Raw genomic sequence first — 26,778 nt, 5'->3', positions numbered from 1 at the left:
TTATGAATGGCAAAAACTTTACAAATAACATCAAACAAATATAAACGTTCAAAAAAAAATAGTGGTTTTTTCAGAATTTTATCCAAAATAGTTCAAATAGAATGTTTTTATTTTTTTTTTTTTTTATAAATTTGTAAAGTTTGTACATAAATAATAATGGTGCTATTCTGGTAACAAATGAATTTGATAATCGAACCATGAATGTGCAAGCACACAAAAATACCGAGAGAAAAGTTATGATTTTTTGCCTATATCAATAATTTTCACTAATACAATGATGGATATTACGAAATCTAAATGGATAAATTAATCAAATATAAAAATCCGGTATACAAAAAAGATTTTATATATAATCTTCATACGAATCTGCCATCTAGTGTTACTGAATTCTATTCGAGAAAATATGAAAGAAAAAACGTCAACATTTGCCCTTATTTTTTTCATTTTCATTTGCTAGTTTTTTTTTCTAGCCAACGTATTTTGGTACAAAATCTTTCCAACAGAAATGAATATCCATGGTAGCCGAAATTAAAAAAAAAACAACGAAAAAAAGTTATCTTGGTCAGTGAATCTTCGTGTTGAATTAAATTAAGAATAACCGAGACATAGATACAGAGAAAAAGAGAAAGAGGATGTGGAAGGAGAAAAGAGTGAACAACAAAAAAAAACAAAAATTTAGAACTACCTACATCCTACACACACATTGAATTTCTTCGTTACTGTAAACAAATATCGCTTTTTTTAGCCTTAAAATAGTCGAACAAAGAGAAAGATTGAGGGGTAAGAAATGAGAAATGTGATAAGAAAAGGAAAGAGAATTCATTGTGAAAAAACAAAACAAAAATTAAATTAGTTTTATCCGGCAAGGCAAGAGCAATGAACAAAAAATGAAACATGACAATGACAATGGTAATCAATGATGAATTTGTCAACATTTTTTGAGTTGATTTAAATCTGAAAATCGATTTAGATTATAACCACCACCTTTTTCTTATGATTTTTGAATTTTTTTTTCATCTTCGACAACCGATGTCAATGGTAGTTGATGATGATGATGATCATAATCATCAATATGATGATGTGTGTACATTGGAAACATTCGGCTCCTACGCAACTTTGTATCGAAGATTTTTTTTTTTCTTTTCGCTTTTTCATCATCAATATAACCATTCTATAAGATGGCTGATGGCTGATGTATAACCCGACATAAGGAATGACGGCAACAATTTCGAAGACGAAACAAAATCCATTTCGACATCATCGTCAATTGACGTTGAATATTTTTTTTTTTTCTCAAAAACTTTAAGCTATACACAAAACAACATTCGCAACATTGGCAAAAAAAAAATACAATTTCTACTTCCAAATGGCGCTAGAAACGAACAAATACAGCGACCACCACCTGTTTATGACCAATAATGGTCATCATCATCATCAAATCCATGGCATGGCTCTCAATGTTTGAATTTCTTTTTCAAACAGTGTTTCTACAAATTCTCTTTCCACTATCGTTGAGTTATGTTTGTTGTTCGGCCATCACATTGATTATTGTTGGATGCTATCATTTGTCGGTCATACATGATCATGATGGTAGTAGTAACTCTTTTTTTTCTCGTTTTTTTTTCATTGTTGGCTACATTCATTTCATTCAGATGCATTGATATTATCATCATTATTATAGGCCATAATTCATGTGTTCGAAAAAAAAGTTATGTTATTTAATTTTAAATGCAAAAAAAAAATTTCGATTTGATTTTTTTTTATCAACCAATCAATTTCCATTGTTTAAGTTTTTTGTGATTTGTGTGTGTGCTTGTGTGTGTCTTTTTTCTTTGTCGGGAAATTTCTTCTGCATTTGTTTTCCAAAATTCCAAAAAAAAAATGTGTTGTCGATGATATATCCATGATGACTAGTTCTATTTATCATCATCACCATCCACATCCGCATCCTCATCATCCTATTCATCATCCAAATCATTCATCATACCATCATCATCAATATTCATCATTACAAATTGATTCAATGAATAATAATAATAATCAATTAAATATTGAATATCAACAAGCTGCGCAGAATCAAAATCATTTGGAATATTCTACATGTCAACAATCACAATTTGAACGCAATATTAACAATAATAATCATCAAACAGATCAGCATTTATTCGATTTAAATGAACGATTTGTTGTTAATGGTCAATCATCCATAACCAACGGATACCATCATCATCATCATCATAATCACGATAGTGAACAACAAACGACAGAATCAGCAACAAATCGATGGAATAATTTTTTCCATTTACAACAGCATCATCATCATCATCAACTTCCGGTTATACAACATTCAAATTCAAATATAGCAGCAGCCGCTGCTGCCGCCGCTGCAGCTGTTGCAGCTAAATCACATTATAATGTTTCGACATATTGGCTTTATTCATTGCGATCACCACAGAATTCTACATCTAATCGAAACAACAATAAAAACGACAACAATAGTTGTTCATCAGATACGTCAATCGATCGTGAAAATCGATCATCAAATTCGATTCGTAAGATTAATACACATCAATTATTTCATCATTCAACAGGTATGTGTTACGAATTTTTATATTATTGTTATTTCGTTTACATTCTATTTTCAAAATATTAAATCCCATTTCACCTGACCTATGACCACTTATCATTTTGAAAGCAATTCGAATACATACGCAGACAAATGTTTTATACAGTTTTGTTTTTTATGCACTTAAATTGAATATAATTGCCCATAAATGTAAACAGTGGCCCGTAATTTGATCTGTCCGGTTTTCATTTTCATTTTTGTTCTGTTTTGTTTTGTTTTGTTTTCATTCACCATCATATGGATGACTCGTGATCAAATTCAACTTGATTTAAAACTAAAACTAAAATTAAAACTAAAACAAACAAACAAACTTGGAATCACGATTGCAGGTGTTCCCTGTTTTTTTGGTTCAATTATTATTTCATAAAAATAATGAAACAAAATTATGGTCAACAAATCATACATACATATTGGTCTATTAACAAATTCAACAATCAAAACAAAAGAGAAAAAAACACATTGTGACATTCAATTTTTGTCTATTCAAAATGTTTATCTTGCAATCGGATTGATTGGTTTATTGGTTCGATGATTGACATTTAAAACAATGATGTATGATGATGATGATGATGTAAAACAATTATGTCATCACAATGATGTAATAAAATATGATGTATGATGGATGCAATCAATAAATTTCTCAAATATTGATTATTGATTATTGATTTCTAAATTACTTTTCTACCACGTTTCATTTTTGATGATGATGATGAAAAAAAAAATTAATCCGATTGTTTTTTTTTTTTGGTAGATGATTGGTTCATGGAATTGGAAGAATTTTTCATTCTTTTTTTTTATTTATTTATTTTAATACATTTTTTTTCTCTATTTTTAGCTAAATTCATAAATGTAATGTTTTCATATCATATGTTTTGTTGAAGCTTCTGTTGTTGTTTCTGAATGAATCAATCAATGTTGCTGATGATGATGATGATGATGATGATGATGATGATGAGGTAAATCATAAAGTAATCGAAGAAAAAACTTGATTTGAATGGAAAAGCAATGATGATTTGTAATGGATAGTTGGATGTTGTTGTCTGGTTTATTGTGTGTTTGTGTGTGTGTGTGTGTCTTCATTAAATGTTGTAAACACCGCCCATTCAAACTGTGTGTTGTTATGTTTTCAATGTTTTTTTTTTTTTTTTTTTTGATTGAGAGGATGACCATCATTCTATCAAATAATAATGATGATGCATAACTATACACAAATTGTAATAGAAGGCGGTGGCTATTTATTACAGCAGCAGGTGTTAAATGTGTGTGGCTTACACACTATCTTACCAATGAAATGAAATAGAAATAAAAATAAAATCATCAACATCATTAAATCAATGTCATCAATGATTATCGATTCTTCTTAGTATTTTTTTTTTCTAAATCTAAAATCCGTCGATGATTTCGTCAATTCATGAATGGTAGCAACATTGTAAGATGTGTACTGGTTTGACATTTTCATATTATTGAATAGAAGCACAAACATTTTTTTTCTTTGGTTGCTGTAAATCTAACCAACGAGAATCAAAAAAAAAAAAAAAAAAAAAATAAAATAAAGAATCAAGTATTTTATAAATATATGAAAAAAAGAGGATTAATTCTTTCACATTCGTTTCATTCTGAGACTGATATATTAGATTAGAAATGAAAACAACACACTTTGCATGGCAACATACACACACACACACACCGTTATCCGGATATTATTGACCGTTAGTAAAGTTAAATATCGAGTTCAAGTTTGTCTATACACAAATCGTATTTGATGAAACAAAACAAAACAAAACAAAACAAAAAATACTACTAAATATCTACCTTTTTGGTTATAATAATTGTTATTATTTTCTTTTTGGAAATTACAAATAAAAAATAAAAATAAATGAATTCAATGAAATTTATCCAAAGAAAAAACATTCAGTGGGCGATATTGTTTGATGCCTGAATATAAATGAATATAAAAATAAAAAATGAAATTTTTTTTTATTTCCACAGAATTTTAAAGAAGTTCTTTACACCAAAAAAAAAATTGTACCAAATTCATTTATTTATAGTAACATTATACAACATATATATTCATTATTATTATGAAAACATCAAGTTTGCCTCTAAAAAGTTATTTTAAAATTAGAATCAATTCAAGTTTCGATTATGAACATTAAATTAATGCTTCTTAAATTCATAATATATATAAATTGATCAAGTACATGTGAAAAGTTTTTGTTTTGTTGTTATGTTTCATAAATAAACACCAAGTACATGTTATGTACAAAAATTGTTTTTGTGGTTTAATCGCTTTTTTTTCTGGAGATTATCTGTGACACTATACAATTTACATCAGATGAACAATGAAACGGAAGAAATCGTCATTTCCGTGATGATTTTTTTTCCTTGAATTAAAACAAAATGAATTTCAATGAATAGTAATCATTGTAATATAGTCAGAATGAAAGGAGAACCGGAAATATGAAAAAAAAGTCATAAACAACTGAACAGAAAAAGCAAGCTTATTTTGTTTTTCTTCTTATTCTTAGATCACATTATTATATATTTTTTTTTTTTTTTTTTTTTTTTTTTTTTTTTTTTTTTGAAAAACTTCGTCACATACAAATACACACACACACACACACGCATACATAAGATGCTATTCATTTGACATTAAACACAGAGAGAATATGCATGCGTATCAAATGCCTACAAGTAAAATTTTCGTTCCAAAAAATTTGTTTGTTTTATTTACGTATCTAATATATAGAATTTCCGGTTATTCGAAAATGTTAGGCCCAGTTATTTGTAGCAGTAGTATGATGATAGTAATGAATGTGGTTATATCCAATTCGGCAAATGTTTCCAAGAACTCTAGATAGGTATCTCAACTGTTCCAGGAAAACACTAACACTTATATATCTATATATACCACTACTACAAGGTGAATATTTTGAAATCATTTGAAAATTTCAATGCCAAGAACGGTTATTAGCTTTTCGAGAATGGTGGGTAGTGGGAGGGGGGTTGAGAGGGGTAACAACATTACCATTCACGCAGGGATGACAATGATGTTACTCAATACTTTTGAATAGGCTTGTATATATAGAATTGAACAATAAAGCATTGAATATTCCTTTTTATTGAAACAGCAAACTATCAGCGCATCAAAAAATAATGATAGTTGAGAATTTATTGGAATTATCACTAATTTTCTACAATTTCTAATTGAATTGAATCGATCAGTAATGGTAGAAAAAAAAAGTTTCAATATTTGTTAAATGATACATACCTCAGAGTTTGGAAGGTAAACAAAACAAAAAAAAATCCAATTATATAATAATAACTTTAAATGTCAAAGTTTTTCATATATATGTTTTTATATTGTGAAATTTTAACTTGTCAGATTCAAATTTTTTTTCCTTCTATTCTGCTTAAAAAATCATTGTTTTTTTTCTTAAACAAAACAAAACAAAAAAAAAATCTGCATACAATCATAAGTTTGAATCATAATTCACCTCACCTGATTATATATGTGGATATGACATTTTAAATAAAAAAAAACAAAAAATTTTTTTTTTGATCATGCGCTCGAACCGGAAATAAACTGAAGGATTATCAATAGTAGAGACGCTTGTAAATACAAACACACACACGCACACACACATGATCTTTATGCTTTCACATTCATTTCTTCTATTATGAAGAAGTTTTTCTCAAGAAGATACAAAAAAAAAATCATATAACACTTTTTTTTCTCCGAATCAAATCACAATTCTGTCATTATGATTGCTATTCCATAATAGATCGTCCAAAGAATAAATCATGTGTATGGACAAGGAAGAAACAATCAAAAAAAAAAAAATTCATAAATAATCAATATCGTTCATCGCCATTATCGATTGTAACGATAGTAATAATCCAAAATCATGCGTCATCATCATAACAGACGAAATATATCCGTTATCGTCATCGATCATCATAATGATGATGATGATGATGATCGTTTACAGTAATTGATATTAATTATACTCATCTTTTTCATTATCAATGACAATGACGTAGACTTATGATTTATTGGTATAATGAAAAAAAAAAAATCATTGATAAAAAAAAAATTAATAATTTTCCTCATGGAAAAAAACAATAGAACAATCTTAACATTTATATATGCCTAAATATATCTTGTATATATATATATAATAACTGTGTTTACGTTTTTTTTTCTCAAGAAAAAATGATTAAGAAATAAAATCCATATAACAAAACGTCATAGTCATAATCATATATTCATTCGTAAATTTTCATGAATGAATATTTGATCCATTTTGTTTTGTTAAAGTTTCATTGATTGATTGAGAAATGATTTTGAAATGAATGTGATCATCGTAAATTCAGTCATGAAACAAAAAAAAATAGAAAATTTACTTCAAGATACTCTACACTGTAATTGTTTGTCTTTCATTCATGGAAATCATCATCAAGGGGATTATATTTTATTAAAAGATAAAATTATGAATGACGAACATTGATGAAAAAACAAAACAAAAAAACTTGTTGTTTACTACAACGAACACGATGATGACGATCGTTTGTTCCAAAATGGCCATCATTCATTCATAAAAAAAAACTATTTCGCTAAGTAATTCAAAATCCAGAACGGAACATCCAAATAAGGACACATACATCAACAGCATTTTTTTTCTCGTATACATCAACATCGTCGACTTAACTTTGTTCAACTCTCCTGTTTTTGTTTATTGTCGAACTATATGGAGGACGACAAGTTGTTTTTTTTTTACTTGAATAACTGAAATGAATGGAGAGGAAAAAAAAGAAAAACTTGAATTCTCAGCTCTCACCTTCATCTTATCGAAATTCAATTGACCAAATATACATGGTGGTTCCGTTTATTTTTTTTTATGTGTGTGTTAAGGTGATTAAGATATCATGGAAAAATTGTTTGTCAACCACCAAACAAAAACAACAGCATCATCATTCGTATATTGTATTGATAAAGCAAGAAGAGAAAAAAAATCCATAAATGTCACACATTCAAAATATACTGAGAGAAAGAGAAAGAGAGAAAGCGTAAAAAAAAAACATTTTTTCTCTCTCATTTTTATATTTTGAAAAAAAATTTGATGAATGAAATGAATCAACATATACAAACACACACACACACACAATCGAGGTTTATTGCATTCAAAAATTATTTGTCCAAATTTGGTCATCAAAATTTTACATACATCCGATGGCCATTGATGATATTCATCTCTTTTTTTTTGTTTGTTTGTTTTAATGTTTGATTACCACACTCTCTTTCTATTTTGACTTGTTAGCACATAATAATAATAATCAATGAATGAATGGAGAGAAAAACATCATTTTCCTTTTAATAAAACACTTCCGTTGCTAAAATGTTGAAAAAAAGGTAACAATAATCAATGTTCAATCGATTATTGGCTAATTGGATTTTTTTTTGCTTGTCATACGAATCAATACAGAATAATGGAGAATTAAAAAAAAGGGTTTTCATCTTTCAAGAATGTTTTTTTCTAATTTCTCATCACACTTGATTCGGGGATTTGATTATATTGTTTTCATCCGAGGCTTTTTTTCCCACTCTCCCCAGTTATTTATTTATCCGGGTATTCATTTATTTCAAAACAAAGCAACAACAACCATGGTAAAAAAATGAATAAATCAATGAAAATAAAATTAATGATGAAAATCCGATTTAGTCAAACAGTTAATCAACGAGCAAAAAAAAAACCGATTTATTCCTTTCGGATTAATTCAATATTACACACACACACAAACAATGAATATAAATCCTGATAAATGAATAAACTGGTACATGTTGATTCATTCTATACACGCGTATAACAAAAATCAGAATTCAGACCTGCAGAATTTAGTATTATTATTATATTATATGTATGTAAAAATTCTGTAGAAAATTTTCCAATTCACAAATTCCATTGTTTTTGTTGTCGTTGTTGTTTTTTTTCCGAATGAATGACTGAATGAATAAATGAATCATGAAACACTTACCATCTTTGTTTTCACTTGATGATCATATTATATATCTTGATGAAAATTTTCTGGAATTTTGGCAAAAAAAAGGTGCAAAAAGATAAGTGTTCATCTCATTTTATCCATGTTTATTTGTGTTTGTATAAAATTTTTTGTTGTTGTTGTTGTTGTTATTATTGTTTTTGTGTATATGGCAAACTCATTCCCATTGAAGTGGGTGTTTTTTCCGTTTTTTTTCACTCATGACTGTTTTGGTTGTTTTTGTTTTTTTTTCATTCGATTTATATTTCAACAAGTTCCGGCCAATGTCGACAACGACGACAACGATGACATTATTGATGATAAGGGTAGATTGAATTTTAGCCTAGATAATGAAGATTGGAAAATGAATGAAATAAATTAATAAATATATGGGAAATTTCTATTTTTCTTATGCAAATAAGTACAGTGAATGAAACCTTTCAAACTATTTCTTTGGAATTACAATTCTAAAATAGTTCCAAAAACAACAGATTTCATCTTTCATTTTTATTCAACAAATGGAATATAATTAATTCATGGATGCAAGTAATTGCAACTAGGAAACTTTGTAGATTTTGAAAAAAAAATCGAAAATTCAATTATTAAATCGAATTATGAGGAAAAATCTAACAGAATTAAAATTATTATATTATATATTATTATTAAAAACGAAACTTTGTAATTTTTTTTTCTTTGAAAACATCTTTACAACACAATGTATGATAATAATGATGATTCCCATTTTTTTGTCTCTCACATGATAACCATCGGTAACTATTATTATGAAATATACCTGCATTGTGCATGTATGTTTCAAGATCAATTTTTTTTTTTTTTTTTTGAAACAATTTCATTTCGACATTGAATCTTTGCGCATACACGCGCACACACACACACACACACACAATGTATTCAATTATTTTTGTTTATATAGAAATCTAGATTGTATAAAGATGCCTGTTATGATGATCATAGATGATGATGATGATGATAATAATGACGCATGAATGTAGAATCATATATACCCGAATAATATTCGAAAAACACTTACATCAACAACAATAACAAAATGCATACAGATAACATGTGTGTAGCAATAATGATCTAGCTAAGAAAAAATAATGATAAACTGCCAAACAGTATAGCATGACTTTTTGCGTCATCATCATCATCATCATCATCATCAATGATGTTGTTGTTCCATTTGGATCAAGCCTACCATTATTATTATTGGTTCCGCTCCATTCCCATCGGTACATATAGTATTTGTAGGTGCATATCTTCTTTCTATAGTAATATATTAGTTATACACATGAATTCTATGAATGAAAATTTTGTAACCAAAAAAAACATACGACGGATGATTGAATCGCATGCGGCGATATATATATGTGCATGTGACGTATAACGTAACCGGTGGGAAATATTAGTCGCTTGCCCATTTGGTTTTGCAACCAGAAAATTCAATCATTGACGTGATGATTGTAGAAAAAAATTGTTTTTTGGTTTTTTTTCTTGTGTAATTTCTTCTAATACAAACGTGATATTGTGAACAGACTATAGCTACCGGTGTGCATGTGTGTGATTCTGGATCGACTTTTTTTTGATTCGATTTGTTCATGCCGCTATTTATTTCAGATTTTAATTCACAACTAACTTGACAATCAGTTACAATTTCGTTCTGTATGAATCAAACATTGAGAAAAGTTGAACAGAAATTTTTTTTTTCTAATACTTTTTCTCACCAAAATTTGATGAAAAAACGATGCGCGATTCATTGTAGAATTTTTGTTTTTTTTTACCATTTCCATTCACAGTTGCTACATTATTCTATTTCATTTCAGTTTTTTTTTATTTCTATCGGTCGTTGGCCAATCGTTATCTTAGTTTATTTAGTGAATAGCGTGAACAGTGTACGCAGAATTTTTTTTCACAATTTTTTTTTTGAATTTAAATGTTTCAAACAATGGTACCGGTATCATCATTCGAAATGTTCATCTCAACCAATGTGGATCACCATTATCGTCGTCGAATAATGTAAAAATTGTTAATGTCTCTGTGATGTTTACATTCATTTGTCAATAGTGTGTGTGTCAATGATCAATGTAATTTCTGAGTTCCAATAGGAATATTACTTTTTTTTTGGAAAAAAAAATTCAACAAATTCAAAATAAAAATGATGATGATATTTATAATGAACAATATCGAACTGGCAAATGTTTGTCACCAGTTCGACATTATTATTGTTATTGTCATTATAATTCAAATTATTATTATCATTATCAATCATAATTGTGTAAGCCTGAAAAGGCTTAATCTTTGATCATCATGATTATAATGGACATGAATACCATTATTGATAAACATTTAAATGCTCCAATGAGCGAGAAAACATTTCCCATTATTTGTAGTGAATTTAAATCTATCGATTATCATTCAACGTCATCATCATCATCATCATCATTATCATCATCATCAAAAACAACAATAACAGAAACATCTAATGGATTGATTGAAAAAGAAAAAGTAAGAAATCCATATCTACGACATTTACGACAAAATTATTCAAACGAATTGAATAGTTCAACTGAAAGTTTTCATTCATCAATTACATTGATTGCTGATTGTGTTTGTGCTGGTGATGATTATCACCCTCACTGTCATACTAATTGTTCATCAATTGATCAATTGGATACATCGGATGAATCGAATTTGTCAATGTTGACAACAACAACAACAACAACAACAACAACGACATCATCAACGACATCTATTTCGAAAACAACGGCTAAAACATTAACGACAACTAATTTAATGATTATAAATTCCGATATTGGAATTGGATTCGTAGGCGACGAAAACGGTGACGAAGAAGGTGAAGACATAGACGAATTGGATTCAATAATTGACGAAGAATTTTTATTTGAAGCTAAAAAATTGAAATTATTCAATTGCCTGAATCGACAATTGGATGATATTAACAATAATAATTTGACATCCATATCAATTTCATCATCATCGTCATCATCATCATCATCATCATCATCATTGACGAATGATAATAATCATATCAATAATCATATCCAACATATTCAGAATAATAATAATAATAACGAAAACGAAACTGATTATCTTCATCCAATCATTACATCATTTTCATTGGCCAATAATCATCATAGCGGTAGCTGCCATAGAAGTAATATTAGATTCGATAAACAAATTCATAGTACCAGCAAAAGTAGTAATAGTAGTGTTAGTCATTCACCATCATCATCATCATCACCACCACCACCATTATTATCATCATTCAATCAAACAGGTAAGTTTCTGAAAAATAAAGGAGTTTTTTCTTTTCTTTTTTTTTGATAAAAATGAAAAAAATTTGGCCATATATGATACCTGTAACATTTATTTCAAAATACCAATCATCACTATTTGACCTTTGAAAATAATGATTATCTCTAAAATCATTTGCCGGCATATATATACACACACACATGAAAAATAAATACAGATTGTGATGATAACATTAACAAGAATCAATTCCACCCCCATACACACACCGTTAGGACCCGAGGGATGGACATGGTTCCGGTCTCGGATTTCCGACAAAATCTTTTTCACATACATACACATTGGTATATTGATTTTACTACATAGAATCTATGAGGATGCGTACCGTATTATTATTCTCCATCAGCATCATTCATAATATTATTTACGTCATTGTCGAGAATATTTCACATACATACACACACACACACACACACACACACACACACACACACACACACACACACACACATTCAATTATCGTCAGCCAAATATAAACGTATAAACTACATATACATCGTTACATACAAATTCTTTCAATTTCATTCATAAAAATTTTCTATTATAAAATGGAATGGCTACTATATATATATATGCGTGTAGGTATAACAGAATCGAATAGAATCTATTAAATAATTGTGAAAGTTTTGTAGAAAGTCAATTTTTCGCAATATACAATGTTGCCGAATCATTTTTGTGTTTGTTTTTTGTTGTTGCACGCATACTCAAAATAAGTGGGTTTTTTTTTGGTGAGGCTAGAATCCACAACACACACACACACACACACACACAAACGTAGCAGTAGCAGCAGACGAAAAATTCGGTTGTATCCGATTGCAAAATTCTTCATTCAAAATATCACAGATTCAGGATGAACTTAAGATTTTTTTTTCACAAATGAATAAGAATCAATTTAATAATAACAAATATAACTAGCCGGAACTGGCAGTTGTTTTCATGTTTGTCATTTGTTTTCCGTATATACTATTTTAGTTACATTCAATTCTTCAAATGAGAGTACGTGTGACCTGTATGTTGAACGTGTGTTGCCTGATTTTGTAATCTAAAAATATCTTTGTTTGCAGCGAGAGAGAGAGAGAGAGAGAGAGAGAGAGTTGATCTAGTTTTTTTTTTAATTTTTTTTTATTAATAATTCTTGAATCTTAAGTGATGAGGTTTGAAAATTTTTATTTTTCTCAATGTGAATCATTTAGTTGAGCAAAAAAAAAATTTTTTTTTTTTCATTAGTTAAAAAATTCAACCAATGGTGATTCTTTGATGGTGAATGAAACAAAACACAAAAATGGAATCAAAATTGTGAAACTAAACTAAAAAAAAAAAAAAAAAATGCACTGAAAATAAAAAAAAAAAAATTGGCAAAATGGGAAAAAAATAAGCTGATGTGTAACGCACTCACATACATGAAAAAAAATATGAAAAAAAAATTTTTTTTATAAAGCATATGATTGGAGAGGTGAACCTCTCTTCTCTATATATAGAAAAATCCGACCAAATCAAAAAAAAAAAAAAAACCAAATGACAGCCTGTACTCATTACCATTATGATGACACACACACACACACACACAGAATTTACATTTACGATGAAAAAAAAATTTTTTTTTTCAACCGAAAAAATAACCAATTCTAAATTCAAATGAATATATAGAAATTGAATTAGTATAAAATGTAAACAAAATTAATTAATTTTTTTTTCGTGTACCATTTCTCCATTCATTTGGTTAAATAGTGGAATAATGAAATTTTAGAATTTTCATCTCTTGCATTTTTGTTGTTGTTGTTGTTGTTGTTGCGATGAGTACTCATTATCAAGAGATAGAATTTCTATGGAACTTATTATTTTTTATTTTATTTTTTTTTTTTTTTGGCGGCTATATTGAGCGTTTGATCACACAACCAAGAATTACGATAATCTATATGAATGAAAATAGATTTTCGATTTTTTTTTCTTTCATTTGAAGCCACTTAAATCAAAAAGTTGTCAACAAATATGATTGACACATCTAAAATTTTGTTACATTGTAATTCTTTTGGTATGAATTTTTTTTTTTGTTGTTGTTGTTTTCATTACCATGACATAAATAATCATAACATTTTTTTTTGTCCGCTGTCGAATTTAACAAGAAATCTTTCGAAAATTTCTTCGGAAAAATTTCCACATTTTATTCTAAATTTAGACATACAAATTCCATTTTTAGCCAAACAAAAAAAAAATTTGGAAATTATTTTTCTTGGTTCCGGTGAAATCAAGAAGAAAAAGAAAGGTCGAAACTTTTTTTTATTATTATTATTACTGTCATCGATTCGTTGAAAAAAAAAATCTTTTTCACAAATTCACAATTTTCATCGTTTTTTTTTTGTTTGATTATTGTTACTATTAATACTTTAAACTGTCGATTTTTCTTTTATGAATATGGAATCAAAAAATAGAAAAATTTTCTTTCTTTTTTATTCAAACACACACACACACACACAAACATACAAAAAGTCTTTTCTTTTCTTTTTCTTTTTTTTTATTTCACCTAAGATCATTTGGTTTTTATTATTATACATGATTTTTTTTTGTCATTTTCCATTCATTAGAATTAGAATATTCCAGCTTATTCTGGTATCTAGTCCCTACGGTATGTGTGTGTGTGTGTGTGTACTCTATTATAAATAAAAATGTATCCACACATATATTCTTGATTACATAATTTTAAGGGACCCATATGTTGTTTACATTCATTATTATTCCAATTAAAACGTCTCAAACTCTAGTATGAGTTATTTTTGGCTAAAATTCTATATTTAGATCTATTATACAACTTTGAATGTAATATATATGATATAATTGGGATAAAATGAAACATTCGGAAAAATAATTCGTATAATGGTTAAAAGTCAAGGTGGTGATTGTGGTGACTGGACTGGAATTTTCTACATGAATTTGTTTTTTTGCTACCTAATTCGGGATCTATGGTGTCAACCATAATATTATATAAATATAATTGTATAATTGGTAACAATCAATTGTTCAATCAAAAATGAATAACAACAACATTGACAACAAGAAAAAATGTGTTGATAATGATATATAATTAATAATTTTCATTCAAAACATTCGTATATATGTGTGGGTGTGGGTAGGTGACTAAAAAAAAAAAAAAATTATCGTTGTTGCTGTTTTCGAAATTAGTTCAACTATTCTATTATTATTCTATATCCACTATCTATTAAGACGCTTTCAAAAGTTTTATTTTTTCAAATGAAAATTGTTTATTAGTATAGCATAGAACGTAATCATAAACAAACAGGAAAAATGAAAAATTTTCCATTAATTTATCCATTAAAAATAATGATAAATTAATGAAAAAAACAATCAAATAATATCTCTCATACTTGAAATTGATAAGAGAAAATAAAAGGTTTTCTTTCGTATAATAAAATGCACCGGAACTAGGTGGTGTATGTCCATCAAACACATACACACATAAATAAACACATTTTGTATTCTAATTTGTTTGTTTACATTCATGATAGTTGTTGTGATAATTTACCAAAAATTGAATTGAATTGAATTTTTCTTTTGAAATGGGTTGATTTTTTTTTCTCTTATGAATGAATCCAATCTAATCGAATGAATAAATCAACGATATATTGCCAATGTTGATGAAAAGAATTTTTTTTTTAAATTTAAATTGTATATATTTATTGAAATTTGCACCTTTAACCTTTATGATAATGTGTTTATGTGTATATTGAAAGGAAAAAAAAATAATTATTGATTTAGCAAGTAAGTGTGGATGGCGAAAAAAAAATGTAATCACAATGTGGTCATTTATGACTACATTTTGCCCTTTGACCCAAACACTACGGATGGATTGAAATTCCTAAACATTCTTTTTATTTTGCTTGCTTGTTTGCTTGCTCATATTGTTTGATAACAATTTATTTAATTTTTTATCTTTTTCAATTCCATTCATCACCACCACAAACAAACGCACACGCACACACACACACACAAATCAAACATTCAATTTTCATTCATTAAATCTAACATTGTGAATTTGTTTTCTCTCTCTCTCTCTCCCAATAATAATAATCTTAACATGTGGCCATTCGCGTGGCCATTTCCCTTGGCTAATGTTTGATCAATGGATTCAAACAAATCAATCCTATCCTATTCTATCAATACGGTTTTTTTAAAAATTTTTTTCTTTTCTTTTAAAATTCTAAACAAGTCACTATGATTATTGATTGATTGATTGATTAAATGAATGAATGAATGACACACGAGTCAAAATGAAAACACGAATTTGTTGATTATCATTGGATTTTTTTTTTTTTTTGCTTTCAGTTCACATATATCTATATAGAGATGGCTTAATCTTTTTTTCCGATCCAGTTTTCAATCATTTAAACATACATTCTAGATTTAGTTTTTGTTTTGTTTTGTTTTGTTTTGTTAATTGCCATTGTGTGTTGTATATGTTGTTGGATTGGATGAAGATTCCTAAATTTTCTTTTAAAATGTCTGATCATCATCATCATTATTATCATTATCATCATCATACTCTAGTTATTGTTTCAGATAAATCGATAAGACAAGTCTCGATTTATGGATGATGATGATGATTATAATCGGCCTGAAATGATTTTTTTTTCACTGTTCAAATGGTTCGCGGTCATTAGTCATCGCTATTAACAAGATGCTGCTGATGATCAACATACGGTGATGAAGCCGTTTTTTTTTGAAACATGATTTTTGCCGCTTGATAAAACAGAAAAAAAGCGTTTATTGGTCACGAATTTTTATGTTTTTTTTTCTCGTTATTCCGAAAGTTTTTTATCTATTTTTTTTTATTCGAATCGGAATGATGATTATGGACACGAGTCCATAAACATTGAATGGTGAAGTACAAAACAAAAAAAAACCAGAGCATCATGATGATCGATTTCATCATTTGATCACATGAGATGCCAGATGAAAAAGATTGAAATGGAAAATTTATTTTTTTTCCCATTCTTACTAACTTTTTGTTTCACTTTGCCAAAAAAAAAAAAAAAATTGATTGAAATCTGTATGAAAAATTCGAGCAACAACCGCCGAACAACAATAAAATAGCTATATCCGTTGTTTGGAAATTTTTGAGTAAATTTTTTTTAGAAAAATTTAAATGAAAAAAAATAAAAATGTTCAAAAAAATCGATAAAATTGAAATGAAGATCATGGTCAGATGGTGTCATAAAGATAAAAAGAAAAAATTGCATTCAATATTGACCATCAACCACAACAAAAACAACAACAACAACAACAACAACAACATAATCATCATCATCATCATCATCATCATCATCAACCATTATCATTGTCACCATCATTATCATCATAATGACGACAAACAATTTTTTACAAACATAAATAAATTGCATACGGAATTCAATTAAGACATATATGGACATTTAATGTTTTCCACAGTGAACAAACAAACAAGAAAAAAAAACTGAAAATCGCCGGACATCATCATCATCATTGGTTATGGGGTTATAAATATCTTCTTTTTTTTCATTTTTTCTTATGGACCATATATGATGATTGCTAGCTTGATGACTTGATGGTTTTTTTTGGTTTTTTTTTCCATCAACGAAGAAAAAACACCTAAATCTTTTACATCTTTCAATTCAATAATAATGATAATGATGATAATACCTGCCTGTAGTGTTTTCAGAGGATTTGATTTTCTTGCAAATTCATTTTTGAACATCAACAACAACAACAACAACAACAACAGCAACAACGAACAAACAAACGATTTGGTTTTACTATTTTAGGTAATATCACACACAGGAAGATATGATTACATCGTTGCAGGCTTTTTTCATTCATTCATTTTTATTTTTTATTTTTTTTGATTGACTAGGTGTAGCTTTTCTCTCTCATTCACTCACTCACTCACTCGCTCATTTTCGGACTTGAAAAATTCAGCTAGAAGCAATATAAAGACTTGAATTCGACTTGATAGAAAAAAAAAATATAATTACCTTTCACAAACAGCAATCGGCCCAATGCCATTGAATGAATGAAATAAAATGAAGAGACCATATCGCGGTCCTCTCTCTTTCTTTATGTGTGTTTTATTCAAAATTCTGAAAACAAAAAAAAATAAAATCACAACCATCTGTAACAATAATCATGGAACGATCGAATTAAATGGAAATTTTTCAAACAAATTCTTATATCAATCGATATTTTTTCCAATAAATTTTCCATCAATACTAAATTCATTGGTATTCCGGTAGAATTTCATTAAAAAATTCTTGATTAAACATACACATCGTAAACAGATGGTCATCATTATTGTCGTTATTATCATCATCACCATCCATATGTAGATTGACATGAGATGGAATGATGAATATAGCAGCAATAAATGAATGAATCTAAAGAATGTTTTGCCCAAAATATTATATGCCGACAATTGTTGTTGTTGTTGTTTTTTTTTATATTACAGGAATCATCGAATGATGATATCATATCCATCAACCATCATCATCATCATCTTCATTGATGAACTAGTTTAATCATTCATTCCAATGATTATGATGATGATAAAATTCTTTACAATTCTTTGCAACATCTGTCATTTATTATCATAGATTTGAATTGATTGATCGACTAATCATTGATCATCATAACAAAATCATCATCATCATCATGGACACTCTAAAAAACCCTATTCACATCATATTACAGACAAACCTAAGTAGGCGTGTCTGCATGTTACCTCCATACCTTTTGTATGTTTCTCTCTCTGTGTGTGTGTGTGTGTATGGTACAGGTTTTCATTTACACATCACACTGAATGAATTTAATAACAAAACAACAACAAAAAAAAAATTGCATTAATTCTGGATGATGCTAATCCACTATGGTCGATGCCAAGCATCCATTCATACGGTTCAGGATTTTTTCTCTGTTTTCGTTTTTTTTTTTATTTTCGTAGTTGTTTATTTGTTTGTTTGTTGTGAGAAGAGAGATTCGTTGTTTCTTATGTCGTCTGTTGCATACGCACAAAATCTTTTCTCTAAGATTTTTTTTTTTTTTTGATTTTTTTTTCCATTCAGATCATAGTCATTGTGGTAAATAGTGTGTGTGTGTGTGTGTGTGTGTACGACGTGCGCGTTGAAAATGATTTGATTTTGATTTTTTCTGCTTCGGATTATTTTTACAAAATTTTTCTCAGATTTCATAAATCTCTCTTGAATTTATTTTGTTTTGTTTCCTTGACATTACGAATGTTTTTTTCAATCGAATAATAATGCCTCAATGTTTATCACCAATCGATTTGGATACCAAATCACCAGCTATATTGGAATTTTTACATCATCATCATCATCATCATCATCATAATCATCGTGTAACGGATGATTCATCAAATGAAATATCATCATTACAGAATCATCATTATCCATATCATCAAATGTTTACCACTATTGATTCACCATCATTAGATCCATCAATGAATGAATTTGATTATTTTTATGGTCAAACATCTAACATACAGACATCATCGACATCGTCATCGACAGCAACAATTACACCTACAATTGGTTCATGTTTTTATCCATATTCCAAGAAATCTTTAAATAAAACAGGAAATAGAATGATAAATCGTTCAGATTTGTCATGTCATCATAATCATCATAATCGTCAAACACCAATTGATGATTATGTTTATTTGGAATTTTTTGTTGATTCAATTAAACCAGAATATTCATCATCATCATTATCAAATGATTTAATTACTTATCAATCATCATCCCTTTCACCATCTACAGCAAGTTCAATATCGACAACATTGGATAATCCACCAACAAATTTTTCATCATCATCATCATCATCATCACCATTATCAAACGGTACCCATATTTGTTTAATTGTTGATGAATATTCTGTACGATTCTTTATGGTGCGCACTTAACACGCACATACAACATAGTCATAAAACATTTTTAGTTTCGTTTCGTTTTATGAAAATGAAAATTTTATTTTGATGGAGCTTAAATTTTTCCATGTTTGACAAATTATTATTTCCATCATCATCAATACAAGAACAAGGATTTTTTTTTCTTACATTGGTGAAATGTTCATTGGCTTTTTCTTTTTCTCACTCTCACTCTCTCTGACTCTCTCTCTCTCTCTCTCTTTCTCCGGCTCCCGATATTTCATCATTGTCATTTGGGATGTGATTTAAAATAAAATAATTCTGGAGTGAATTTTCTTCATCATCATCATACAACACACAAGACATGATTGATGTTATAAATGTTCGGAATATATGGAGAAACAAAAAAAACGATTTTCATTTTGTTCATTTTTTTATTTCATTTGGATTTTATTATTATTCCAAAATCATCATTGTCGGTAGTAACATATATAAAAATCCATGAAATTCGGATTTTTTTATTTTTTTCACACTTGAATTCTTAAAGATTCTCTCGAGAATTTCTTACTGTTTTTTATTTTTTTATTTTTGTTTGTTTGATTCGAAATGAAATGAAACGAAACGCAACAAAACAAGAGATTAACACAGCAAGTGTGTTTTTTTCGGTTTTTGTTGTTGTTGTTGTTGTTGTTTTTGAAAGAAATTTACCGAATCCAAGAATTTGGTGCCAGGCTGAAAGATCATGATTCTGACAATCAAGTGTGCGATTGTGTGTGTGTGTCATCGTAATTCGTATTCGTAATAATATGTCACATTTGTCACTTTTTTTGCTATTTTATTTCATCTTTTTTTTCGAGGATTGGCATCCAACTTATCGAATTGATGTGGTTGATGACGAATTTCTTTTTTCTTCATCATCATCATCATCATCATTAGAATACGTGAATGTGGCAATTTGGTTAGAAAAGCGGAAAATTCTTTTTTTCTTTGCAAGCAAAAAAAAAGAGAGAGAAAGAGAGAGGGGAAAAAACGTTGTAATTTTGTGAATGAATAAAACATTGTAAACAAAACAAAACAAAAAAGAAGTGTCAACAAAATTTGTAAAAAAAATTATTGTAATAAACTTTAAACTTTGAACTCAATATAGAATCATTTAAGAATCGTGTGTGTGTGTGTGTGTGTTCCGGTGTAAGAGTATATAATTGGATATTAATGGAAATCACATGTCCATTCTGAATGAAATTCTATTTATTCACCATTCTGTGTTTTTTTTAATGTGCGATAACCGGTGAACAGAGAAAAAAATCCATTATTTGATAATAATAATAATAATAATGAAGATAATAAAATGGTAGCAAAATAAATTTTCCATATCATCGAAAACAATTTTTATACAATCAAACCAAACAAAAAGTGCAACAAATAAAGAATGAACAAACATTTTACATACACTTAGAAAAAAGACTAGTAACGAATAGAAAATAAAACGAGGCGAATAATCGTGTTTGTTTCATTCATTTAAATTATTTTTTTTAATTATAATTACAGTACATCATCATCAAATAAATAGAATATGCCATGACAAACACACACGCACACAGAGAGAGAGAGAGAGAGAGAGAGAGAAATTATTCTATTCATTGAAAACTGTCGCCGTTAAGAATTCGACGCCAGTCAACCTATCTAGCTCTCTTTCTTTGTGTAAAGTTCATATACCGATTGGCCAAGAATTAATTCTAAAATAAACAATTTGTTCGCAACAACAACAACAACAACCGATGTATGTGGAAAAAATAACACAATTTCAACAGATATTTTTTTTTTCGTCAACATAACGACAAACTGTTTGTTGATTAATGATGATAATAATAATAATGATGATGGCATAGGGGATAATCATCATCATAGTCATAATGGATTTTGTCTTCTTAACTTTTTTTTATTTGTTCTTTAATTCTTACTGTTGAATTATAATATTTTAATGTTTTTTTTTGTTGGTGATGATGCTCAAAATAGTCATGAATCACTTCTTTGATTCATGACTATTTTGAAGTTTTTTTTTTCATAGAAGAATTTTCACATTTGATGCACTAAAATAATATAATTACGAATCGAATTACCGGAACAGAATTTCTGTTGGCCAAAATATCTTTTTGTTGTTGTTGTTGTTTTTTTTTGCGCGAATAAATTCCGGATTATAATCTCTTTTTTCTCTCTTTTTCCATATTTAACCAATGAAAAATATATAGAGAATCAAACAACAACAAACAACAGCACAACCACGGACACAATCACGAAAAGAACCGGAAACAACGATCGAAAATAATAACGAAGACGATAAACAGCAACAACAACAACAACAGCCGAATGCTATGTACTCAAGTAGCATATCATTATCACCATCACCAACACAAACATCGACAACCACTAACAATACATCCCAATCATCAGCAGCCAACAATAATTCCTCTGCCAACATTAATAATAATAATACCAATACAATCACCACCCATTCTTCTACCACTTCCACTTCCTCTTCAGTTACTTCCTCCTCATCTTCAACATCAACATCATTAACGTCATCGATATCAATAAATCGACAATCGCCACAACAACAGCTTCCAGCATCATCATCAGCGGAACAACAATCAAATATTCTAAGTATCTCATCGAATACGTTATCATCACAATCGCAATCACCTTCACTGACAACAACTTCGACAATAACAAATAGAGACCAACAACAACAGGAAGCATTAATATGGTCATCAACAGTATCGGATGTTACGAACAAAAACGCCCAACAACAATACTCATCATCGATAATACCTCATCATACAACAACGGGACAACAACAACAACAACATCATCAATTGATTTGTCCATCAACAACAACTCAATTTATAGCTATTCCCGATCATCATCCTCATCATTCTCATCAGCATACACACTCACTTCATCATCAACATCCTTTCCACCATCATCAACAACAACAACAACACCTGCAACAAACACATGGCCATCATCATCAACAACAACAACAACACCATCAACTTCATCGTCATCACAATCCACATCCGCATCAACAACATCATCAACAGCATCAACAACAACAGAATCCTCAATCAATATCTATAGTAACCGAAACAATTTCATCAACACCCTCCTCAACAACAACATCATCGTCATCATCATCACCATTCATAACGATATCCGGTGGCCAATTAGATTCTATTCATGGAACAATTTCCGGTGATCCATTATCTGCAGCTACAAGTTATACACAAAGAGCTGAAGCGATATTTGCCGGTACATCATCATCGTTTATAACGCCACAATCAACACATTCTATTTATGGTAATACTGGGACAGGACAAAGCTGTACACAGCTACAAACTACCGATTTAATTGGTGGCAATGTTCTTACAATCAATGGTTCATCATCAACATCAGCATCATATATAACACCGTCAACATTAACGTTAGCTGCACCGGCGGCTATTGTTGGTGAAGATTTATTTATTAGTCGGGCACCGCAACAACAACCTCCACCACCACTACCATCTACAACATTCCAATGTCCAGCGGCTAGTTTTTCCACATCAGCAGCGGCAGCCGCAAGTCTACATAAATATCATGCCACACAATGGCCTTATTATACGGCAACGACATCCACATCAACTTGTACGCCATCTACATTAGAATATTCAAACATTGTTGTTCCAGGAACATCATTATTAACGACGGGCAATATCATATCGGTTAAACAGGAATTATGCGACACAGAATCCACTAGTTATGGTGGTTCAAATATTTCAACAGCTACCGATATTATTAATGTCACTGCCAATGATCCATTGACGAATTCACCATCGTCATCATCTGGATTAATATTGGAAAGTGGTAGCGGCACTGGTGCTGCTGAAACCGGTAGTAGTGGACGTGAATCCCGACGAAATTCTAATCAAAGTTATAGCGGATCAACAACTAGCGGTGGTCAACAACAACCACAAGAAAGGCCAGCTACATTGGCCGAATATAATCAATCCACATCGAAAGGACATGAAATATTAAGTCAAGCATACCAGAATAGTCCAATACCGTTGAAATTGTTGCCGGTTAAAACACGTAAATATCCAAATAGACCATCGAAAACACCGGTTCATGAACGGCCATATGCATGTCCAATCGATGCATGTGATCGTCGTTTTTCGCGTAGCGATGAACTGACACGTCATATCCGTATCCATACCGGACAGAAACCATTTCAATGTCGTATTTGTATGCGTTCATTTTCACGAAGCGATCATCTCACTACACATGTACGTACACATACTGGTGAGAAACCATTCTCATGTGATCTCTGTGGTCGTAAATTCGCCCGAAGTGATGAAAAGAAACGTCATGCAAAAGTACATTTGAAACAAAAAATTAAACGTGAGCGTGGAACATCCGGATCCGGTGGTAATCGTAGTGGTCAACGTGGTGGTGGTGGTGTTAGTGGTCATAGTTCAAGTTCAAATTCTCAACAACAACAACAACAACAACATCAGCAACAGCAACAAATAGCTCTATCTCAACAGCAACATACAACAACAATGTCTTCATCAATCGCCTCACAATTATCAGCTAGTCTTTGTCCACAATCTTCTATGATCACTGGTCATCATAGTGGTGAACATTTAATCGCTGGTCTTTCATCGTCAGCATCAACAACATTACCACCATTACCATCGATTATGACATCATCATCAACGATTTGTGGTACACCACAATCATCACAAATTATTGGTGGTGGTACATTGCCAACATTACATTATACTCATTCACATCTATAAAACAAAATAAAAAATAACGTGCAATTCCTCCCTCAAATATACCCTTCATATTGGAACAAATGAGAAAAAAAAATAATTCATAAAACACGCACACACACACACACACAGAGAGAATTCATTAAACCCAAAAAAAAAAAAAAAAAACAAAACAAAACAACAAATGAACTAAACCAAACTAAACTAAATCAGTACAATCATCATCAATTATGAGCATTGCCATAAAAATTGTTTATGTATATTATATATTTTCTATAATGAAAAACAAAACAAAAAAAAAACCTAACAAAATATTCATTGATTTCTTATTTCGTTATTTTATATAAAGAAAACAAATTTAAATATTTATTATTATTATTTTAATGAAAAAAACCTGCGCACACAGGTAATTTTAAAATGTTTTGATTATCTCATTCGATGATGTTTTTTTTTCACTTTTTTTTTGATATATGATGATATAAATTATTATATTTTTGTTACCATTATTTTTTTTAATGGAAAAAAAATTTTAAAAATTTTTCAAAATTCAAAACATTCGACACCATTGCCCAATTTTTTTTTTTTTTTTTGGTAAAACTCCTACTTGCCTCACTTTATATCTTTCATTGTTGTCGTTTGTTTGTTTGTCTGTTTGTTTCCACTCAATCACTCATCAAATACACCCACCACACCCACATCTATTGGCAAACATTCCAGAAACATTTTTTTTTTTTTTGAATTTTTTGAATTAAACTGAAAAATTTTCATGTTATTTTTCTTTCTTTTTTTTTGCGTAATTGTTTGTCCAGATTTACCAAATTTGTCTTAACTTGTCTACACACACACACACTCACGCGTACATCAATACCTTTTGTCTCAAAAATTTTTTTTTTCGATAAAATCTCTATATCTACGTATAATAATTCAAAAAAAAACACGTGTACGTGGATATGATAATTATTGATTATTGATTATATACTATCTATATGTCTATATATATATTGATTATTATTGATGATGATTATATTTGATGTTCTACTATTATATATTATATATTGATTATTCAAATTATTATTATTATTATTATTAATATTTAAAAAATTGAATGAATGACCAAATTGTCCAAATTATTACGGTTTGAATGATAATGAATAATGAAAAATGAATTTTTGTCAAAAAAAAAATCAACATTGTTGATGGATTTTCGTAAGATTCTGTTGTAGGGTGTACAAGACCGAATTTTCTCACCTAACAAAAAATTTTTTAACTGACTATAATATAATTAGGCGAGTTTAACAAATTAAACCAAAAAAAAAACAAAAAATTTTTTTGTCCTTCTCGACCTTTAAGCCTAATCTATTCTGGTGACAAGTGATCAATTTTCATCAATTAAATCAAATTCTTTGCGTGTGTGTGTGTATGTATGTCTTATATCATCAACGAAGCAAATAGTAGCAGCCATACATTTACTTAAAATGAAATTGAGTAAAAACAACAACAACAACAACAACAACAAAAAATAAATAATGATTAGACACCCACATCAATACCACTCTATTATTACTACTATAACTATGACATATATGGATATTGGTTGTTGATCAGCCCACATTGAGATGCCATATAAAATTGAAAAGAAAAATTAATGTTTTTTTCCGTTTCCACATTTAATCAACCAATATATATATCAATAATAGATTAGATATATACACATCAATATTGAGTGATATATTGTAAATATCGCAAAATGTCATCAACATTATAGCCATTCAAATGAAAAATTCAACAAAAATGTTCAATGTAACCAAAAAAAAAAAAAAAAAAATGAAATCGAACCGGAAACCAAACGAAAAAAAAAAATTTATTCATTCACCTTTATTACATTGAATCTTTCATTCATGCATAAAAACATGGAAGAAGAAAAAAAATTAGACCACCATTCACCAGAATTTAGATTTATATAAATGTCAAAAAAAATCTCGCCGTTGTCGTTGTCGTCATTGTTGTTGTTGTTGTTG

At 29.1% G+C, this 26,778-nt stretch overlaps 1 protein-coding gene across 3 annotated transcripts; it reads left to right on the top strand.

Moving 5' to 3' along the window:
• The first annotated feature begins 1,650 nt into the window (after positions 1 to 1,650).
• On the top strand, positions 1,651 to 25,944 carry LOC124500372 (uncharacterized). Of its 3 annotated transcripts, none has more exons than XM_075730471.1 (2): positions 1,651 to 2,591; positions 22,196 to 25,059. In XM_075730471.1, the coding sequence occupies exons 1-2, from the start codon at positions 2,415 to 2,417 to the stop codon at positions 24,782 to 24,784; spliced, it is 2,766 nt and encodes a 921-aa protein (XP_075586586.1). In that variant the 5' UTR covers positions 1,651 to 2,414; the 3' UTR covers positions 24,785 to 25,059. The 3 variants fall into 3 exon arrangements, with proteins under 3 accessions (XP_075586586.1, XP_075586585.1, XP_075586587.1); XM_075730470.1 differs by lacking the exon at positions 1,651 to 2,591 and adding an exon at positions 11,117 to 11,984; XM_075730472.1 differs by lacking the exon at positions 1,651 to 2,591 and adding an exon at positions 19,149 to 19,920 and having other exon boundaries at positions 22,196 to 25,944.
• Positions 25,945 to 26,778: the final 834 nt, after the last annotated feature.

Source organism: Dermatophagoides farinae, chromosome 4, assembly GCF_024713945.1.
Source record: "Dermatophagoides farinae isolate YC_2012a chromosome 4, ASM2471394v1, whole genome shotgun sequence".
Classification (NCBI taxonomy): domain Eukaryota; kingdom Metazoa; phylum Arthropoda; class Arachnida; order Sarcoptiformes; family Pyroglyphidae; genus Dermatophagoides; species Dermatophagoides farinae.
The sequence above is the reverse complement of the archived record's forward strand: the minus strand, read 5'-3'. Positions and strand labels throughout refer to the sequence as shown.

Bases quoted from the DNA above. Each gene is read 5' to 3' on its own strand.
- LOC124500372 (XM_075730470.1), top strand. From the start codon at position 11,721: ATGATAATAATCATATCAATAATCATATCCAACATATTCAGAATAATA. The intron at 11,985-22,195 runs GTAAGTTTCTGA...AAAAATATATAG, and splicing joins ATCATCATTCAATCAAACAG to AGAATCAAACAACAACAAAC.